Consider the following 19,510-nt stretch of genomic DNA (forward strand, 5'->3'; position numbering starts at 1 on the left):
TAACACACCCAAATAAATGGCCCTATTATAATATGATTTTTTCAGCCAAACACTTCTGTCATAATAAAGCTTAGATTTAGTTTAGATTCGGCACAGTGTCACCCATTACCTATATCTGTGGGAGAGAAAAATATGACAACTGCAAAGGGCTAAAGCCGTGTGAAATGTAGTTGTTCACTGTGACCTTTACTTCCATAGCAAAGTACAGAGCACTTCATTTAATAAGAACGTAAAACAAAAATCTGCATTCACAGAGAGCCGGGAGAGTGATAATGTTGCTTCAAAACCTAGTCTGAATATCAGTAACTGTATAATCTCCTAGGTGCCTGACGAAATCTTTAAGGAAAACAAGCCTTTCAGGTTTGCAGACTTCTTAAGGGAGCCTTAAACATGAGTGTTTCAAGTCTGCTACTCTTCTGTCTGGCAAAGGGGAATCCTGAAGGGGGAAATTCAGGTGACAAAACCAATACTATAAGCAAAAACTGTTACTTCACAACAAGCAAGTAGCTATTTGTGAAGGAAGGAAGGAAGGGGGGAGGGGGAGAGAGAGAGAAAGAAAAAGAGAAGAGAGAGAAAGATCTCTGAGAAAGAGAGAAAAGAAAGATCAGAGAGAAAAGAAAAAAGAGAGAGAGAGAGAGAGAGAGAAAGAAAGAAAGAAAGAAAGAAAGAAAGAAAGAAAGAAAGAAAGAAAGAAAGAAAGAAAAGAAAGAGAGAAGAAAGAGAAGAAAGGAAGGAAAGGAAGGAAGGAAGAAAGAAAGAAAAGAAAGAAAAAGAGCAGGAGGGAGGAAGGGAAGAAGGAAGACAGTCTCCCCTTATTGCAAAAGCTCTGGTGGTTAAAAGAGATGAATTGTCACCACAACAAGGCAACCAAATTTCAAACTTTGGTAGGGAAACTGCCTTTTTGAGTTGCTTCATCATAAGGATACTGAATGGCACAGACACAGAAAATAATAAAAGAATATTAAGTAAGTTGTTCCAAATCAGGTTCAGGACAAACCTCTCTTTAATATACCAAAACACATAAAGTAGGTTTCTAAAAGTAAGAAGAATTAGAAAACTTTTCTAACTATTTAAATCCATAAGCACTTACTGAGCACTGCCTTGCCAAGCACTGTGCTGGGTACTCTGGGGAAGAGCAAAGCAACATATAATGAAGTCTCTGCTAATTCTGGGTTTACCCTCTAAGCTGGTACAAGGAGACGACATCATTAAAGAGCTAACCAAACCAATATGGGATTAGATGTTACAGGTAGGAAGAAAGTATAGGAATCCTTGGAGGAAGCAAATAGTGTGGATAAAATGGTTCTGAGATGGCTTCTAAGAACATCAATAAAAGTGGTAAGACAAGTGCCAGGATGTCTTCTGAGGACAATGGGGTCTAGCTTGGCTCAGAGCTGAACATCACTACTGAAATGGTTAGACAGGTAGATACAATGAGGGTCCAGATTACAGGGGAGGATGCTTGAATCTGAATGACCAGACAGGTGATGATAAGTCAATTAAAGAATTTCCTTTTTTTTAAAGATTTTTATTTATTTAATTGACAGAGAGAGAGACAGCAAGAGAGGGAACACAAGCAGGGGGAGTGGGAGAGGGAGAAGCAGGCTTCCCACTGAGCAGGGAGCCCAATGCAGGGCTCAATCCCAGGACCTTGAGATCATGACCCGAGCTGAAGGCTCGGTCCTTTCCTTTCTTGTTTAACATGGTATCAATGGGAAACTCATCTGATAAATTTATGGACTAGGACAAGACTAGAAGCAAGATATGGCTGTAATGCTACAAAAACACAATGGTGGCAGTGGTAACTTCCCAGTTTAATATGTCTCCACTGAGTTAACCAGAGGATCATAAAGACAAATCAGGAAATATAACCAATATCAGAGTAATTAGAATAATATTTAGCTTATGTACTTGGTACAATATATACTCTAGAGTTAATAAATGAAAGCTATGTATTCCAATAAATTTAGAAGTCTAGATGAAATTAACATTTTTATTAAAATATTGATTATCAAAATTGACTTCAAATGAGGTAGAAAATATGACTAGTACAATATCAGGTATCAGGCCAATCAGTTTTATGAATAAGTCCTTCAAGCTTTCAAAGAATAGGTATGTTACATAATGTGAGAGTATAAGATAAAAATTTGTATTTAGAGCACAGGAAAAGATGAAAAGCTTTCTATGAAGTTAACATAACTGATGCCGAAACTAGACAGGAATAGCCTGCCCACATATATAAACACACTTACATATAAAATTAACTCACTTATTAAAAGGGTATAAAATTTAAAATAAAATTAGCATTTTGAAGCAAAAGCAGTATACTGAAAGAACTAGCAGGGTTTAATTCAAGAAATGCAAAGATGGTTTAACCCTGGAAGTCCATTAAGTTAAGAGATTACATACTAAAGGAGAAATCCAAATGATCATCTCCATAGATGTTAAAAAGAAGTCATTTGACTCCTAATTTAAAAAAAACAAAGTTAACAAGCCATAAATAGAAAAATATCCTTAAACTGATAAATATCTACAAAAGAAAACCCTACAGCAAATACTCTATTTGTGAAATCCTACTAGAAGTAGTCCCATTAGTTAGAAATGAAAAAAAGAAAAAAATATTTAAAGCTCAAAAAAATAAGGTTTAAATAAATGAAAACAAATAATATTCCTATATGAGAAGACCCAATAGTGTATTAAAATGTCAATTATTCCCAAATAAATCTATGGATTCAATATAATCCCAATCAAAATCAAACTGTAACTGTTAATATAGCTTGATAAGCTGAGTATAAATTCATTAACAAGAGAAAATACAAAAGAATAGCTAACAAAATTTAGAAAAAAATAAACTAAGGGGGACTGGCTCTATCAGATATCAATACATACCACAAAGCTATATTCCAGTCTTAGGAATATACAAGTAGATGAATGGAACAAAATAAAAGATCCCCAAAACAGATACATGTTTATATAATGATAATGGCATTTCAAACCAGACCTATTTAAAAATTTTATTTATTTTAGAGAAAGAATGCGTGAGAGCAGGGGGAGGAGCAGAAGGGGAGGAAGAGGGAGAGGGAATCTCAAGCAGACTCCATGCTCAGTGTAGAGCCCGATGTGGGGCCTGATCTCACAACCCTGAGATCACGACCTGAGCCAAACCTAGAGTCTGATGCTTAACTGACTGAGCCACCCAGGCACCCCGCAAACCAGACCTGTTTAATAAATGGTTTTGCGATAACTGGTTCTCCATTTGGAAAAATTATAAGGATAAATCATGATACCTCATATCATATACAAAATAAATTCCAGATGGATTCAAGAGCTAAATATAGAAAAAGATAAACTATAAAAGTATCAAAATATATAAAAATATTTTTATAACCCAGTCATAGAGAAAGCCTTCTAAGAAAGGCACAAATGTAGAAGACAAAAGACCAGAACACTTGACTTTTAAAAAAATCTGTAAATTTTCTAATAAAATACAAGGTACCCAAATCAAAATTCAAAGTCAAGTGACACACCAGAAGAAAACATTTACAAGATATGCAACAAAGACTTATGAGTTCCTACAAATGGGTAAGAAAAAGACAGTTAATTAAAAAACAAATAAGAGTACAGATAGGCAAATCACTGGAGACATAAACAGTTAATAAACATATGCAGCAGTGCTCAATCTCACTACCAGGAGATGTCAGGGGAATGCAAGTTAAAATGAGCTATTCTTTTACCTATTGCCCCCCTTCCCCCAGAACACCTGACACTGGTAAAAGCATGGGAAACACTCTCAAACACTATTCTTAGGAGTACAAAATAGTAATGTCATTTTGGAAATGAATTTGGCCATGTATATCAAAAGCTAAAATATACATATTCTCTGACTTCTTGTTTCCTCCTTCCATGTATTTATCACGGAAAAATGACACATGCACTATTAGTCATGTACAAAAATGTCTACATCACATGGTTTATAGTAGAATATTAGAAACAGTCTCAAAAGAAAAGAGAAAATAATAATAATATGAAATACTATGAAGCTGTTTAAAAAGAATTACACAGATCTTTATGTGCTAATCTGGAAAGATCTCAAAAATATACTATTGGGGAACCTGGGTGGTGCGGTCAGCTGCATCTGACTCTTGGTTTCAGCTCAGGTTGTGATCTCAGGGTTGTGAGATTGAGCCTTATCAGCACGGAGTCTGCTTAAGATTCTCTCTCCCTCCCACTCTTGCCCCTCACACTTGTGCGTCCACGTGTGCGCACTCTCTCTCTAAAATAAATAAATCTTTAAAAAGTATACACTGTTAAATTAAAAGAGCAAACTACAAATAATATAGAGTATGTTCCCATTTGTATAAAAATGAACAAAATCTTTATGTATGCAAACATAGATATAACTGCATTAAAAAAGAAGAATACATAACCCAAAATGAATAAACAGTGGTTATCTCTGGAAAGAATGGGAATTTAGTGGGGGTTTGGGGATAAAGGTGTGAAAAGAATATTTTCACCTTCTATTCTATATAAACCTGTATGCCTCTGTTTTACTTGTATACTTAAAAAATAGCATTAAAACTCTTTAGGAAAAAGAGCCAGCAAATGAGTAACTTAAAAATCATGGTTCTGCCTTAATTTGGTCTTTATTTTGACTACAAGTTAAAGGTCAGATGATACTATGAGTGCCTCAACAAGTTTCAACCCAGCTAACATTATGGAACAGAAATAATTTTGATAAGAAAACACTGCTAAACTGCTCAAGTCCGTCTGCTTTTTGACAGGGATTAATTTAATGATCCCATACATTGATTCCTGGTAAATGACAGCCATTCAATTCAATACAGTATATAACTGTACATTATCATACTGCACCGCAAAGTATCAATCTTTTTAGAACACAGCTATAATAAAAGCAGCATGTTTTACAGAATCAGCTCCAGGATAAATAAATGCACTGAAAAAAAAAATACCTTTAAATTAAAATCAAAAGAGACATTTAAAGTTTGGGCATTCTTCATTATGGGAAAGAATCTTCCACTTTGAGACTATTATATATCAGAAAAGCTCCATCTGTTGTATAATTATCTCTGATAAACGACCTGATGCTTCGAGCTTCATTAGAGAAAAGGGAAGAGAAAGACACATACAGAGAGAACTGTAAATAAATCTCCCCACCATATTTCACTTAAAACCAGCCCAGCAGGAAGTCGTAAAGTATTTTTTTAATAGGTAATATTTTCTAAACGTTCTACTAGAATAAGCCAGCCTGTTTTGCCCAATATCTACCTGGTCTTCTGAAGCAGGTGTAGTCCAAAAAAGGGAAAACTAGTTTCACTGAAAGATTATTAGAAATTTAATTGGTAAAAACAAACAGTCTTGCTACTTGGTGGCTGTAATATAATATTCCAGGGGACAGATAAGGGCTTGTCAGACAGGACTGAAGACTAGAATCTAGTGAAGCCTGCCCAACGTATGTTCAAAGACCCAACGGCAGTCTAGCAAGGACATCTATTAAAATGCAGTACTATTTTATTTCTATTTTATTTTACTTTCTAAATGCCTGAGGGAGCTGGGGTATCACCATGAACCAGTTTCCAAGGAAACAATGGAAATCTCCTTATTCAACCAAATTAATTTAACCACAGATAAAGAATGTTCTCAAATTTCTATTTTGGGAATCACTGTCATAATTAAAAGAAAATCCAGCCAGCAATTGGAAATGAAGCTTTCATCGTTAACAATCTTCATTAACATTCCAGTTAGTATGGTTCCCACTTTTTCTGTATGTTTCCTTTTGGCTATAACAAAAGCATCTCTTGGGTAGATGCAGTAGAGAAGAATATGAAAAATCTTGAGTATTATGGATGAAAAAGGCCCAGAGCTAAGTGCTAGTCCTGTCATGTGACTCAAAGCAAATTACCATGCAAACCTTTTTCTCATCTGTAGAACAGGAAGGAGAATATCTGCCATGCCTGCCTTGCACAGATGATCCCAGGAAAATGTTTGTTAAAGTGCTTTGTTAAACAGTGGTTAGCAAACTTTTTCTGTAAAGAACCACTGGGTCTCTGTGGCAACTACCCAATTCTGCAGCTGGAGTGCAGAAGCAGCCATAGACACAAATACATAAATGAATGAGCAGGTTGTATTCTAATAAAACTTTATGAAACACTGAAATTTAAATTTCATATAATTTTTAAATGTCACAAAATATTGTTAGACTTTTTTCAGTCTTCTAAAATCATTTTTTAGCTCATAGACCATATAAAAACAAGTGATGGTCTGGATGTGGCCCGTGGGCTGTATTTTGCCAATTCCTCTTGTAAACTATATTTTTATATATGTGTTGGCTGCTGTTTATTTCTTACTCTGTGCCTCCACAGACCTTAGGAAAGTATTCTGTATGAGGTGGGCCCTCTCTAACTGGTAGATTAGAATGTCAGAATATTTGAAAACAAGCCCATTTCTTGCCATTACTCTTCCCCAGTAGCAGGTATGGATATCAACTCTGTCTGGTATTAGTTCTCTTCCTCTCCTGCCTAGAAAGAAACAGACCAACCAATTCTCCTGAAACACCTCAATTTCTATCCAATATGTAGTGGGACTAGGAAAAAAAAAACACAAAACCAAACCTAGGTAGGCATGCACATCAGAAGTCTCCAAACATGTCATAAGTAGACGCCCAGAGTAACAAGAAAGCTGATTTACAGGAGAGAGAAAGGGCATTTTTTCATCTTTTAGGTCCAATCTGATAAGACTCTGACTTAAGATGACCAGTCAGCATGCTGCTGCTCATTTAAAAATAAAACAACTGGTTCCAGTGTTCTTTCTACAATCTGACATTATCCTTTCTCTCTTTAAAAGTTGGGTCAAGAAACATGAATACAAATCATTGTTTATCTCCTCTATGAAAACCCTGAAAATTGGGAGAACAATGAATAGTAGCAAAACCAGGAAAAAATGTTAGGGTTTTTTTTGTTATTTTGTTCTCCTTCCTCTGTAGTTTACATTTGCATGCAATGTCCTTTACGCTATAAATCACTACAGAGACAGGAAGCTATGGTGCAATGCCAGAAAGCCAGGCTGTTCTGTGATCTTGGGCAAGATACTGAGTCATCTGTGCCTCCATCTCCACATCCATGAAAACAGATACGGTAACAGTCCCCACCATACAAGGGTAATTATGACGATAAAGTAGGTTAATACAGATAAAGTATTTCAAACAGTGCCTAGTATTTGATGAGTACTCTAGTGCTAGCTGTTACCATTATTACAGCATTTAAATGCTATGACAAGTCCTTTGGTCACTATTTGAGTTTTGTTTACACTGCCTTTTTTTTTAAGTTTCCAATGACGGAACTTGCAGACTCTTCTGTAGACACAATGGGAGAGGAAGAGGTATGTGTGTGTATTCAGACAAAAAAAATATTACTTGGAGCTTTTGGATATGTTTTATTTGACCTTCAGTTAGGTGTTTTAAGAAATTCTTTTGGATAAAAATCTGTCCTGTTTCTTTACTTAACCACTCTTGTCAGTAGTTTGTTTTGTTTTTTTTTTTTAAGATTTTATTTATTTATTTGACAGAGAGAGAGAGAGAGACAGCGAGAGAAAGAACACAAGCAGGGGGAGTGGGAGAGGGAGAAGCAGGCTTCCTGCCAGGCACGGAGCCGGATATGGGGCGGGATGTGGGGCTTGATGTGGGGCTCGATCCCAAGACCCTGGGATCATGACCCGAATCGAAGGCAGACGCTTAACAACTGAGCCACCCAGGTGCCCCACTCTTGTCAGTAGTTTTTAACTCTACCTGCAGTCTTTTCAATACAGCATTAATGTACCCAGACTGTCACCACCTTTCTTTTCATACATTAATTTGACAGAAGCAAAAAGCAGATATAAACAATATTCATTCTCTTAGTACAGAAAAAGTAAGACCTTCTCACAAGTCCTAAAGAATACACAGCATTGTAGTTCTACACAATAACAACAGATCCATAATTACTGTATAGTTAACAAATTGTGTGGTACTTGGATTTGCAATCCCAAACCCATTCCCCAGCAACTTCCACACCCTACCTCTCCATACCTCTATATAAGGGAAGCTATGAAGGACCACCAGATGAAATTCTGGTCCCGAGAATGCTAAAAGATCAACATAAGTAATCCCCTGCTTCCTCTTCTTCCACCCTGCTTCTACGATGTACATCACAGCTGAAGAAATTTGCCAGGTGCCTAGGGATAGGGCTGTCTACTCTCACCTGGGTCTTCATCGCTACTTGGCAATCACTGTAATTATCTCATGTTGACTTATAATGTATCCGCCCTAACACTTTAACAAACTTCCCTACTTTTCTCATCCCTATATACCCCACATATAAATCAGGCACACACAGTTTTCAACCTCAGTGAGAAAGCTTTTGCAAATGACATGCTTATTGATCACTGCTCCTGCTGCCTCTTTCCTTATACCCTGAAATTCTTCTGTACCTGTGTCGGAGAACAAGCCAGAATTTCAGGGAGAGGCATATATATTTGAAAAGGTGACCTCCTTGGGGGCCTAATCTTGCTCATTTCTGTACCCAGCACTTAACCTAGTGCCTAACAGAGTAGGCTCCCAGGAAAGACCGCTAAATGAATATACAACCAATCTGCAATAGATTAGTAAATAGTTTGTATTTAGGTAATCGACCTCATGATCATCAAATCCAAATGTCTCTTGTCAGTTTACAGTCTGCAGAATTTTAATGATGAGGCAACTGGTTGCAAGCATAGGCTTTGGAACATGAACTATACTGAGAAGCAGCAGCTCTGGAACTGTGGACTGAAGTCACTGAACCTCTCTATGCTTTATCTTCCTCATCTGTAAAAATGAGAATAAAAGCACCTACCTCATAAGACCCTGTGAAAATTAAATGTTAGTACATGTAAAAAGCTTAGGAAAGTGCTTAGAAAACAGCAAACACTTCATAAACGTGAGCTTACATTTTCATTATTACTATGAAAGAACACAACAAGCTGAAATTTGTTCCTTGGCCTCTGTGAACTTGCCCACTATCATTCTACTCTTCTCTGACTTCTTCAAGTTGCATCCTCTGTTTTGATTTCACTCTCAAAGTTCTATTCTCACTGCTTTTTCTTGCTCTCATCCTTGCCAATCTCATTTAACCAGTAAGGTTTCAACTATCATCTCCCAAGTGCATGAAGCTAACTCTGACTTCCCTCTCCTGAGCTCCAACTCAACCAGCCCACTTGAACATGAAAGTCATCGTCATATCTCAGATTAGCAAATATCCTCAATTCCTCAGATCTGTGAAAACCTGAAGATTACAATAATGAGCCTTATAAGGATTAGGAAATAAGATTAGTTTCGGCGAGTTAAACTCAAGATAAAAACACAATGGTTTAAGGCAGTGATGTCATCAAAGAGAGAATGGATCTGAAGCTAGTAGAACTAGACATCCTTACTCAGACTGAAAGTATTTAATTATCAAAAGAAAAAACATGGCAGTGTATAATGGCCATGCAGTAAATGGCCAGCAGTAAAAAAGTTATGGAAACACAGGAAGTGTTGTGTCCTAGGGGCTACAAAGCTCAGAGCAGGTCTTAAGTCCAGGCAGAGGAGGGAAAAAAGGGAATGAAGATGGAATCTTGCACTGAATGCAACACCTTCCTTATATGTACTTAGAGCACACCTCCACAATTAGCCTGACTCAACTAAAAATTTACTTCATTTTAATTCCACTTGGTGAGTCCACACTTTGCCATTTGCTATATAAACCCTCGTATGGGTTAGCTTCCCAGAAAGGTCTGCCTCCAGAGAAAATGTTTTAGTCCTATGTATAAATTTTTAATTCCCTGTTTACAAGATTTTTCATGATGAATTAATAAAGTTAACTTTTGGTTATGATTTGAGTTTCCACATACCTTAATTACAGAAAGAGAAAGTGTTGATCTTGGCAACATGAAAATTTCTATTTTCTGTGGCAATTATGTTTTGCATTGTGAATTAACTGATTAAAAGCAAGGTTTCTGAAGCCAAATGCCTGAATTTGAATACTGGTTCTGGTATCTAGTTGTTTGTGACCACAGGTAAATTACTTGATCTCTTTGTGCCTGTTTCCTCAGCTCTAAAATGGGGATAATGATAGTATCTACTGCACTGGGTTATCATGAGGCTTCTAAGAGAAAATGTTCAGAACATATAGAACAATGTCTTACAAAGTGCTCAAAAAATGATAGCTATTGTTATCTCAATCTCACACACAACTTGGTTACTCAGGTTTATTGTGGCCTGATCCTGGTATGTATGAATCCAATCAGAGGAGATCCTGACCAGCTCCAAACTTTCCCTTAGACAAGGAGTTCTTCACCTAAAGGCCATAGAGAACTTAACATTTTATCCAAAATTGGGTATAAACGGATGGTGTGTTTTCTTCTGAGACAAGGGGCCTTACCTTTTATCTGTTTCTCAGTGAGTACATGACCCCAAATAGATTTTTAAAAACAAAACAAAACCTATTACCCCAACATTATCACTACCATTTTAATCTTTTCTTCTTCCCTCCTCCTCAATGATTTCTACACCTTCCCCTGGGCCTCTATTCAATAGGTTACAGTATTTTAAAAATTCTTCTTCTGCAATGTTATTCTACTATAATCCTTCCGATTTTCAGGTTACTTCTCCAAAAGAACTGTAATACTACTTTCTTTGCTCAAAAACATGACTATTGTCTAACATCTAAATATCTGAGCTGAACATTTAAACCTCTCTGACTTGATCATCATCTACCTTTCTAGCCTTGTCCTCTATAAATGGCGCTAAAGGGGTCATTTGCCAGTGCAGAACTCCATGTACCTTTCCTCCAAAGCTCATTCTACTCCGTTTAGAATGTCTTTTCACCACCTTGTGTCTGTCTTCAGCACAATTTTCTCCAGTAAACCAACACCCTTCTTCAACAATCATTGTCTTTAATATTTAAGAAGAATCATTAAAATGGACTCAGGGTTTCTCAACCCTGGCATTGCTGACATGTTAGGCTGGATAATTCCTTGTTGTGGAGGGCTATCCTATGCAGTGTAGGATGTTTAATAGCATGGGGGGACAAAATCACTCCTGATTGAGAACCACTGACATATTATAACAAATGTATTTAATTTACCCTGATAAAGAGTAAATTCTTTGAAGACACGGACTCTGGCCTTCTTTACTTTTATATTTTCAATGTCACCTAGTGCACTGGTTTATGATAAATAATTTGTTCTCTGCTAATCTTTCCAAAGTGAGTAGGCAGAACATTCTAATCTACCATATTCCAAGGATTTCTAGATGTTCATTAAATCTGAAACATCAAATTTCAACCTGTTAATTTAAAGCTTTTAAGAAGCAAAAACTGCTATGTCAAAATGTGCCCCAAATTTTCAACAGACACTGTTAGTTATAGCTGTGCCCCAAAGAAGTTGGCTACAGCAATAAAAAAGTTAAGTGGACAATGGACTTCCATATCACATATATAACAATAACATTCTATCACTGAGGACTTACAGAAGAATAAGAGAAACCATTTCCTCCTCTCTTCAAATACCCTATGATAATATAGTGTTATTATCTCAGTTAGTTGCCTAATAACATACAAGGCCCAGTGAGTGACAGAAGTAAGGTTTCCAAGGTTCCTAAATTAGCAAGTTCTCTAGACCAGTGGTTCTCATCAATTAGCGCAGATTAGGATCCTCTGCAGAGTTAAAAAGTACAAGTCCCTGGGGCTCCCTCCAGGTCAATAAAGTTAGACTCAGAGAATAGTGCTAAAGATTGTAATTGTTTTTGGTTTTGTTTTGCTTTTAAATCTCTAATGGATTCTATTTTGCAGGCAGGACTGAGAACCATTGCCCTAAGGTATGAACCTTGACAGTTAACCAAAAAAGCTATCTTTTAAAAAGGACCTTAAGCTCCATGGAATAGCTAAAATTTATTCCCTAACTTGCTGACTTGGGCCTACACGTCAACACTTAATCTTGATTTAGAAGAACTGCTATCTTTTTTTCTAAGACAAGGCATTACTAAGAAGCTCATGATACAATTCTCGGGCTGCTTTCTCTACCACTTCAAAGATCTGGGCACTTACACTCCTCTTTACTTGGTGAAGTTACATTCAATTCTGTCGGAAGCGGCTGCTGGCTGGGACTAAGAGTTGGCGTGGTTATCGAGGTATTGTTGTTGTCACTGGTGGTCTCTTCGGAAAACAAATCTGATTGGCTGTTACTTGTACTTGGAGCGGAATCATCGTCTGGTTGTTTCTTTTGAAAATCTGAAGAGAAAGAGTGATATAACCAGTTTAAATAAGGAGTTTGTAATTTCCTTGGGAATTAGAAAACAACAAAAGTACAAAAATAAAAAATGTAATAGGGGCAATAATAAAGACTACCCTGAGTGACAAAAAAGAACAGAGGTAAAATACCATATACCATATATACTTTCCATTGGTGGAGGGTAACTGTAATTAAAGCTTTCCATGGTCCTTGTATTGTCAGAAATACGGTAGACATACCAATTTTTTTCTTTAAGTTCAATTTAATTAACATAGTATATTATTAGTTTCAGAGGTAGAATTTAGTGATTCATCAGTTGCATATAACACCCAGTGCTCGTTACATCAAGTGCCTTCCCTAATGCCCATCACCCAGTTACCCCATCCCCCTGCCCACACCCCCTCCAGCAATCAGTTTGTTTCCTAGGGTAAGAGTCTCTTACAGTTTGTCTCCCTCTCTGTTTTCATCTTATTTTTCCTTCCATTCCCCACGTTCATCTCTTTTGTTTCTTACATTACACATACGAGTGAAACCATATGACATTTGCCTTTCTCTGACTTACTTCACTTAGCATAATACCCTCTGGTTCCAGCCCTGTTGTTGCAAATGGCAAGATTTCATTCTTTTTGATGGCTGAGTAACATTCGTGTGTGTGTGCGCGCACACACACCCCCCACATCTTCTTTATCCATTCATCTGTCAATGGACATCTGGATCCTTTCCATGTTTTGGCTATTGTGGACATTGCTGCTATAAACATTGAGGTGCATGTGTCCCTTGGGATCACTATGTTTAGCTATACCAGTTTAATGTAAGATTTTACAAAGCCAAATACAATTAAAATGTTAGGGGTAGTCAGCAGAAGGAAAGAAGAAATAAAGGTTATTCAAACCAACAGAGGACAGGTAAGAAGGAAAAAAAACAGCACAGAGAAAAGCAGGGTAAACAGAAAACATATAATAAGATTGTAGAAGTAACTACAGATATGTTAATAATGGTAATAATTGTAAACTTGACTAAACTTAACAATTAAAAGAGAATGTTCAAATTGAATAAATGAGGTCCTGTTTTACAAAAGACATACTAAAAACATAACATGAGGATAAAGAAAATTTTAAAGTATATTAAAAAGAAATACAAGCAAAGATACATGACTAAAAAGCCAGTAACAGTGAGGCATCTGGGTGGCTTGGTCAGTTAAGTGTCTGACTCTTGATTTCAGCTCAGGTTACAATTTCAGGATTGTGGGATTGAGCCCCACTTTAGGCTCCATGCTCAGCGGGGAGGCTGCTTGAGAAGCTCTCTCTCCCTCTGCCCCAGCCCCCTATATCTCTCTCTCCCTCCCTCTCTCTCTCAAATAAATAAATCAATCTTAAAAAAAGAAAAAGGCCAGTAATAGCTACAGTACTGTCAGGAAATGGAGACTAATGCAAAAGGCACTCTTAGAGGGGAAAAAAAAGAGGATCATTACATAAAAAAACAAACAAACAAAAATGAGGCATGCACACACACAATTAAAAATAAAGAATTTACCAGGAAGATAAAACAATTTCCAACTTTTATGCACCTAATAACAAAGCCTCAAAATATAAAGCAAAAATGATTATATTTATGGGAAACTGACAAATCTACCATCGTAATGGGAAGATTTTAATATACCTGCCTCAGCCAAAATAATTAGTAACATTAGAGAAGATTAATAAGTTTAGGCTCATGTACCCAACAATAAGTTAATAAATTACTTTCAAACATGAGGAATATTTATAAAAAATGACTAAAACCTGGCTAAATCTTGACCACGTATTAACCTATAAAGCAAAAATCTTAAGATGCCAAAAAAATTAGGAAGATAAAAACATTATTAGCATCAAAAACTAATGATATAATGTATGGTGACTAACATAACATAATAAAATAAAATTTAAAAAAACATTATTGGGGCACCTGGGTGGCTCTGGTAGGCATCTGCCTTCAGCTCAGGTCACGATCCCAGGGTCCTGGGGATCAAGCCCCGCATCAGGCTCCCTGCTGGGCAGGAAGCCTGCTTCTCCCTCTCCCACTCCCCCTGCTTGTGTTCCCTCTCTCGCTGTGTCTCTGTCAAATAAATAAATAAATAAAATCTTAAAAAAAAATTATTAGCTCACCACAGAGCAAGTAAATTAAATATTGATAACAAAAACTTCCATATACTTGGAAATTTTTAAAATATTAAAAAAAATAAAAAATGTAAAGTAAATTCATGGGTCAAATCAGAAATTAGAAAATAAATAAATGATAATGAAATTACTACTTATCAATATCCAGTAAAGATAAAGATGCAAGTAACATTATCCATACCTGAGTCATTTCACACAGGTATATGCCTGAGAGACTCTCAACACACATGACAAGAATGTTAATTATATATTGTTTACAAAAGTAAAAAGTCAAAAACAACCTGAAGGTCCATAAATTGTACTACATTCATATAATGGAATAATGTATACTGTGAAAGCAACTATTGCTACACACATCAACATTAATAACACTAAAAAAAGTAGTAAGATTGTACTTACCTAAACCTTAAAAAGAGGCAAAACTCAATATATTTCTTAGGAATATGTATGTTTAAACCATTAAAAAATAATTAACATAATTCAGGTTAGTGGTTGCCTCTTAGGTTGAAGAAGGGGGATGTGAAGGTGAGAGATACACAGAAATAGTAAAAATTATAGGTAATGTCCATTAATCCATAGATTAAATTAAAATTCATTCATATAAGGGAATGCTCTATGACAGTTAAAATTAATGACTAATGCTACATATACAACAAAAACATCTCAAATGCAATGTTGAGTGAGAAAAGCTATGGAAGGCTATATACAGTATGATACTTTAATTACACTATAATGACGTGTGGAAATGATACACCAAATTCAGGACAATGGATATGTTGGGGAAGAAAGGCAGAGAGGAACAGAGATCTTCAATTCTATCTGTTAATTTTTCATTTCTTAAAAGGTAGTGGGTATACAACTTAAAATTATTAGGTAAAGTCTTCATGTTTCATTTAAAAGTCTAATGGTAGTCCATAAAGTACAGATTATACTATATCAATTCAGAGAAGGAGAAGACCCTGACAACTCCACACTGCTTTATCTTTTAAACCACAGAGAAGCTGTTATTATGCTCTATCACCTCATCAGAATCACTGTGTGGTTTTTTTCTAAGACTTTATTTATTTATTTATTTGAGAAAAAGAGAGAGACCACAAGCAGGGGGAGGGGCAGAGGGAGAATCAGACTCCCCGCGGAGCAGGGAGCCTAAAGCAGGGCTCCATCCCAGGACCCTGAGATCATGACCTGAGCTGAAGGTAGACGCTTAACTGATTGAGCCACCCTGGCGCCCCCAGAATCATTGTTTTAACATATACTGAGTTATTATTTATGTTGTACTTTCCATGTGCCAGGCACTGAACTAAATGGTTTAAGTGTATAACTCACTCACTTCAATCAATCCTCAAGACAATCCTAAGGGAAGTATAATTATATAATCAAATACCACTTCACTGATGAAGAAACTGAGGCTGAGAAAGTTTAGATAATTTGTTCCAAGTTAATAGCTAGTAAGCAGCAAGATGAGGATTTAAATGCAAGTCCATCTGACACCAAAACCCACGGTCTTCAATCACAAACACAGGATGTAAAATGGTGAGCACTAGTTTGGCTCAAGGAAAAGACCTCCATGTCAAGTTCCCACTGATTTACAGAACTAATGGTGAGTGCAATGGATTTAGCCAAAGAATCAATAACTTTTGTGCTGATCAGTGATCTAAAGCCTCTATTGCTTTTTTTCTGTGTATTTATTTCTCCTAGCTTTCTCATTCTTTGGTGTTTTGACATTTTAAAATGGCTTATTATCTCGATGTTATTTGTACAGCACCTTCAGAGAAAAAGGTACTATATAAATGGAATGAAAATACTATAATGATGTAATAATTATGCTTTTTTATGTCATGTCATCTCATTAGCTCTCTTATGTCAATAATCATGGTACCCCTCCTATAACCATCTCCACCATAAGGCCCTAAAAGAACTGCAACTGAGTAATCATTATACCATCTAGCACAATCCCCAATGCCTGGAGAGAGACACATAAACTCACTCGCTCAGGCACAATAATACTTAAGGGTAAATGACACTGATGTCTACAGACAATAACCAGGTCCCACCCACATAATCTCCAGCCCATGCGGGCCATGCTCCTTCATGCTCAAGTATTTTTCTTTAAGTTTTCTTTTGTGAATCTTCAGTTGAAACAATGTACATTCTTTTAATCCATTCTCCCTGATGACTTTTCTGCACCTCCACAGGATGATCAAGTGAAAAAAAACACCAGACTAGGAGTATCACTACATACCAAACTGGCTGCACACACAAAAACCAGCTCTATACGTTCTCTGCTTGAATTAAATGAAAAGCCCAGGAATCAAAGAATTTTATATTCAGAATTAACTTTAAAGATCCAGTTCAATCCTCTCATCTTACAGGTAAAGAAAACAAGAGTCAAGAAAGTTAATACAAGTCACCAGAAATTCATGGAGTTAATCCTTCTTTAAATTTTTTTATTGTTATGTTAACCACAATACATTACATCATTAGTTTGTGATGTAGTGTTCCATGATTCATTGTTTGTGCATAACACCCAGTGCTCCACGCAGAACGTGCCCTCTTTAATACCCATCACCAGGCTAACCCATCCCCCCACCCCCCTCCCCTCTAGAACCCTCAGTTTGTTTTTCAGAGTCCATAGTCTCTTATGGTTCGTCTCCCCCTCCGATTTACCCCCTTCATTCTTCCCCTCCTGCTATCTTTTTTTTTTACCTTAACATATATTGCATTATTTGTTTCAGAGGTACAGATCTGTGATTCAACAGTCTTACACAATTCACAGCGCTCACCATAGCACATACCCTCCCCAATGTCTATCACCCAGACACCCCATCCCTCCCACCCCACCCCCACTCCAGCAACCCTCAGTTTGTTTCCTGAGATTAAGAATTCCTCATGTCAGTGAGGTCATATGATACATGTCTTTCTCTAACTGACTTATTTCACTCAGCATAACACCCTCCAGTTCCAGCCACGTCGTTGCAAAGGGCAAGATTTCATTCCTTTTGATGGCTGCATAATATTCCATAAAATTCCATTCATTATCCATTCATCTGTCGATGGACATCTTGGCTCTTTCCACAGTTTGGCTATTGTGGACATTGCTGCTATAAACATTGGGGTGCACGTACCCCTTCGGATCCCCACATTTGTATCTTTGGGGTAAATACCCAGTAGTGCAATTGCTGGATCGTATGGTAGCTCTATTTTCAACTGTTTGAGGAACCTCCATACGGTTTTCCAGAGTGGCTGCACCAGTTTGCATTCCCACCGACAGTGTAGGAGGGTTCCCCTTTCTCCGCATCCCCGCCAACATCTGTCATTTCCTGACTTGTTAATTTTAGCCATTCTGACGGGTGTGAGGGGGTATCTCACTGAGGTTTTGATTTGGATTTCCCTGATGCCCAGCGATGTTGAGCACTTTTTCATGTGTCTGCTGGCCGTTTGGATGTCTTCTTTGGAAAAATGTCTGTTCATGTCTTTTGCCCATTTCTTGACTGGATTATCTGTTCTTTGGGTGTTGAGTTTGAGAAGTTCTTTATAGATTTTGGATACTAGCCCTTTATCTGATATGTCATTTGCAAATATTTTCTCCCATTCTGTCGGTTGTCTTTTGGTTTTGTGGACTGTTTCTTTTGCTGTGCAAAACCTTTTTATCTTGATGAAATCCCAATAATTCATTTTTGCCCTTGCTTCCCTTGCCTTTGGCGATGTTTCTAGGAAGAAGTTGCTGCGGCTGAGGTAGAAGAGGTTGCTGCCTGTGTTCTCCTTTAGGATTTTCATGGACTCCTGTCTCACATTTAGGTCTTTCAACCATTTGGAGTCTATTTTTGTGTGTGGTGTAAGGAAATGGTCCAGTTTCATTCTTCTGCATGTGGCTGTCCAATTTTCCCAACACCATTTGTTGAAGAGACTTTTTTTCCATTGGATATTCTTTCCTGCTTTGTCGAAGATGAGTTGACCATAGAGTTGAGGGTCCATTTCTGGGCTCTCGATTCTGTTCCATTGATCGGTGTGTCTGTTTTTGTGCCAGTACCATACTGTCTTGATGATGACAGCTTTGTAATAGAGCTGGAAGTCTGGAATTGTGATGCCGCCACCTTTGCTTTTTTTTTTTTTTTTTTTCAACATTCCTCTGGCTATTCGGGGTCTTTTCCGGTTCCATACAAATTTTAGGGTTATTTGTTCCATTTCTTTGAGAAAAGTGGATGGTATTTTGATGGGTATTGCATTGAATGTGTAGATTGCTGTAGGTAGCATTGACATCTTCAAAATATTTGTTCTTCCAATAGGCCAACATCAGTAACTTATACACTACAAAGAACTTTAAAGTTGGACCTGGATTCAAATCCTAACTTTGCTATTTATTGGGCATATGGCTAAAAGCAAACTGTTTAATCTTTTGGGGCCTATCTGTAAAACAAAAGGAGGGAATTATTTCTACCTCTCACAATAATGTGAATTAAATAAGACAATGTATTTATAAAGTATCTGGCACATGTACTCAACAAATGATAGCCATTAAAAATAAAAGGTATTGGGCGCCTGGGTGGCTCAGTTGGTTAAGCGACTGCCTTCGGCTCAGGCCATGATCCTGAAGTCCCAGGATCGAGTCCCACATCAGGCTCCCTGCTTGGCAGGGAGTCTGCTTCTCCCTCTGACCCTCTGCCCTCTCGTGCTCTCTATCTCTCTCATTCTCTCTCTCTCACATAAATAAATAAATAAATAAATCTTTAAAAAAAAAAAAAAAAAAAAAAATAAAAATAAAAGGTATTTTCCTAGTTTATAGAAAGAGCCATGATCTCTTCCTTTTAGTCTTGACTTTTGCGTCATAATTCCTACTCTCTTGCTCCTCACTTTCTGAATCATTTGGTATCTTAACTGCTGACAACTGCGGGAAGGAAGTGGGGGGGGAGGGAGGGAGGGAGTCAGTAAGTCCCAGAAGTTTACTCAAGGTCGAAGAGGAGCAGATTTACATCACATGTAAAAAAGTGAACAACGAAACAGGCAGAGAGACCGCCTCTCATCACTCTCCTCTGGAAGCAGTAAGGGAAAGGTGCAGA

General features: G+C 37.1%; 1 protein-coding gene across 5 annotated transcripts in view; it reads right to left on the reverse strand.

Annotated features, from left to right (window-relative positions):
* The window catches only part of ZFAND3 (zinc finger AN1-type containing 3), a 331,317-nt gene that overhangs the window by 69,168 nt on the left and 242,639 nt on the right, over positions 1-19,510 (reverse strand). For all 5 annotated transcript variants that reach the window (XM_027601469.2, XM_027601467.2, XM_027601468.2 and 2 more), the window contains one exon: positions 12,114-12,296. In XM_027601469.2, coding sequence (XP_027457270.1) covers positions 12,114-12,296 — 183 coding nt within the window. The remainder of the gene's footprint in view (positions 1-12,113; positions 12,297-19,510) is intronic.

The sequence above is a fragment of the Zalophus californianus genome, chromosome 7 (assembly GCF_009762305.2).
Source record: "Zalophus californianus isolate mZalCal1 chromosome 7, mZalCal1.pri.v2, whole genome shotgun sequence".
NCBI lineage: Eukaryota > Metazoa > Chordata > Mammalia > Carnivora > Otariidae > Zalophus > Zalophus californianus.